Source organism: Geospiza fortis, unplaced genomic scaffold, assembly GCF_000277835.1.
Source record: "Geospiza fortis unplaced genomic scaffold, GeoFor_1.0 scaffold1257, whole genome shotgun sequence".
Lineage (NCBI taxonomy): Eukaryota > Metazoa > Chordata > Aves > Passeriformes > Thraupidae > Geospiza > Geospiza fortis.
This window is the reverse complement of record NW_005054658.1, coordinates 161,033-164,281: the sequence shown is the minus strand read 5'-3', so window position 1 is coordinate 164,281 and position 3,249 is coordinate 161,033. Positions and strand designations below refer to the sequence as shown.

General features: G+C 35.5%; 1 protein-coding gene across 1 annotated transcript in view; it reads right to left on the bottom strand.

Moving 5' to 3' along the window:
- Positions 1-3,249, bottom strand: part of ABCA13 (ATP binding cassette subfamily A member 13) — a 169,538-nt gene that overhangs the window by 68,066 nt on the left and 98,223 nt on the right. The window contains exons 36-37 of the mRNA XM_031064927.1: positions 2,230-2,476; positions 558-630 (exon numbers count right to left, since the gene is read on the bottom strand). Of these exons, the coding sequence (XP_030920787.1) occupies positions 558-630; positions 2,230-2,476 (320 nt within the window). The remainder of the gene's footprint in view (positions 1-557; positions 631-2,229; positions 2,477-3,249) is intronic.

The window sequence follows — 3,249 nt, the reverse complement described above, 5'->3', positions numbered from 1 at the left end:
TAAGAAGGTCAGAAATTCATTATGTTTTCCAAAATCCTTCATTTCTTGAAGCCTGTTGTATTTTGAAATCCAAAATCCAAACCACAAGCAAACTCTAACAATTAAACTTCATTCATGTGTAAATTCCCTGGTGGGTTCTACAAGCTAGGTTCACCCACCATTGCCTTTGAAAGTAGGTAGTCTTCCAGATGTTATGGAAGTGTTATGTTTTAACCCTGTTTTACATGGAGGTTTTTCTTAATCAGAATCCTATAACATATTTAAAGTTGCACATCTGCTGAAAATAGTTCAGCTGTCTCTGATCATGTTATTTCAGATCAATCTATAGCCATTTCTAGCACACATATGTGTTCATATATATATATAAAAACAAGAATATTGTGTACAATTTCATTCAGTGAAACAGAAGTAAACCTCCAATCATAACAAAGTCAGACCTGTGAGGATTTATTGCCTCATGACTTTCACCAGCCCTTCAAAAACAGCAGCCAAGGAATTAGAAGTAATATACACACATACATTTTTTACATATGTAAGTAAATAAAAAAATTACATACCTCTTGTTCAGACACACATCTGCATGAATCCTGAGGTGACATAGATTCTGTCTGCCAGCATGAATTATTTTTTCTAATAGGAATAAATATAATAAAAATTATAACTAGGAAATGAGAGGAATATGTCACTTAACAGAAGAAATCCAGAGAGTAATGAGCAGACCTGGCATGCTAACACCTTCTTAGCATTTGATCACAACAGCAGCTGTGTCTAGAGTGATTCCAATTTTACTCACTTTTATCAAAGTTTATTTATTAAAAATATTTATATAGGCATCAAATGAGCTTCATGTATCATATTTACAGCAATTATTAAAGCATTGTCACCACTTCATTCCTGAATTTGGAAATCTAGAATGCTTCCTAACAAATATTTTCTTTATTATCTATTCATCCTTCATATGGACACCAGGCTTGATCAAAATCATCCTGAAATTAATCGGAAAACTGCCACTGACTTTTAAGATGCATGGATCAGACCTTTAACAGTAAAGCTTACTTTGTTCTTCACCTGGATGCCAGCTCCTTTATCAGAAACGATTTGTCACTAACTCCATGCTGCCAAAAAAAAGGCTAAGATAATCCATTACACAGAAAGAAAAAAAAAATGAAATGTTCGATATTTAAATTAAGGAAATAGTTGCATTAGTTACAATTACCCATGTTGTGAATGCATGCATCTGTGGTCCCAATCAGAGAAATATCCCAGTAGAACCTGAGAAAGTTTTCCTAGGTTATCATCTTCAGTGCTGTTCAGAGAGGACCATAGAGCCATAAGGAGTGAAGGGGAAAGAAAAATAAAAAAAGAAAAGAAATAAAGACATGTTAATATGTCTAGCTCTATTAGCCTTCAGTCTCAAGGTCCTATGTATTTTCCAAGAAATTAAAGGACTATAAAATCCATGCACAGGAAACATACCACAATAATCTCATTTCAAAATACTCTATGTGAACATGTAAAGAAAATTCATTACAATTATGGCTAAACAAATCTCAGCAACTACCCATGGGCGTCCTTCACCTTATAGTCATGCATTTCTAACTATTGGCATTGCTAAAGTGTTTTTATGCTTATAAAATAAATTTATATCTATAAATTCAAACAGCATCTTGCTATCTTCATCTGTATATTTGCACCTGTATGTGTGATTAGCACTCTATATTGATTGATTCTACAGATACTGCACATTAAATATAAATAAATAAACAAATAATCTAGTTGGTTTTGAAGCTGAACATAGAGAAATTAGGTTGAGTAAGTAGAGTAGCAAGCTTTGTAAATACTGTGTGGTATTTTCACACCCAAGAATTGTTTCAAGAAAATAACTTCAGACATAAGCAATTTTTTTAAAATGAAGCATGCAAAGGCTTGTTTAAATATGCTTGTTCATTTACATATAAATGGTCATGTCTGGTATTGATTTGAGTTCAATCTTCTCCAAAGTCTTTGCCCTTTCGTCCAGAAAATCCTTCACACAAAGTTTTCTAAATTTATCTTTCACTTATAATAATATATAAAAGTGTACCAAACAACTTTAAAAACTACCACATAACTATTGTAGAAAGTAATCTATCATTCTTTCTAGAATACAAGAAGGTCTTTACAATAGGAGAACTCAAGGGTAAAGGTCCCAGAGCCCTGGATATTGATGATGATGGATGAACCCTTTACCTAAAGAAGGATTCTGCATTGTCATAAAGTCTTGGTGTCAGCTGGAGAGAAGGATAATCAATAGCCAGCGGCTTCACACTAAACAAGGCCATTGCCAGTGCAACAAAGAGGACGGGCAGCAGCACATTTGACAGACTTCCTCTCCAGTCTCGCCTTGTGTGGTGAAACCTCTTAATCACAAGGGCAACAATCTGTGTGAGAACAAGGCGGGCTCCACGCACGCTCGAGGCTCCCGCAAGTGAAATATCTAAGTGAGACAAAGAAAACAACCTCTTGACAAACAAAGAAAACCAAACTGAACTTTCACATGTTACCTTGTCAAATGTAGAACATGACAGTCATTTAGCTCTAATGAAATCAAACTACATAAGCCTAGCTTGCTCTCCTGAGTGGAATAGTGTAGCCCCATACTACATCACTTCCAAGCATAAGCAATTAACTAATTAACTCTTCCTGTGAGGGAAAACAGATATTCAGTTAACATATCTTTATAGGTTCCCTTCACAGGTAATGGCTTACTGAATACTATTTTCCCTAGGTGGAAATTTTCCTGTGGTCCTGCCATTTCCTGTGGTTCAACCATTCCTTGTGCATTGTCACCTTTGTTCCTGGACAAATTGCTCTGACAAACATGGCCTGTATTCACACTAATGTCTTGATCCACCTTGACTGGAATCAACGGCAACTTTTCCACAGAAATTTCAATGGATCCTCGTCAGAGCATCACAGTTGATAGGTATATGGATTCTCATAAAAACATTCCCTTTATTTCCCTGCTCATATGGGACTGATAAAATTTTCGTATTTGTTAGTCAATTCAGATTTCAGAGCTCATGGGCTGTCCTTCAGATTCACATGGGAGTGTGTCCACAGCTTATTCAATCAATCAGTTTCCCGATAGACTCGCCCTTAATTTTATTTGATCATTCTCTGTCAGACATTTGTGAATCACACCAATCACTCTGCATCCATTTTAGCCCTAATGCCTTCTAGATACGTGCAGGTTCTTATTAAACTCTC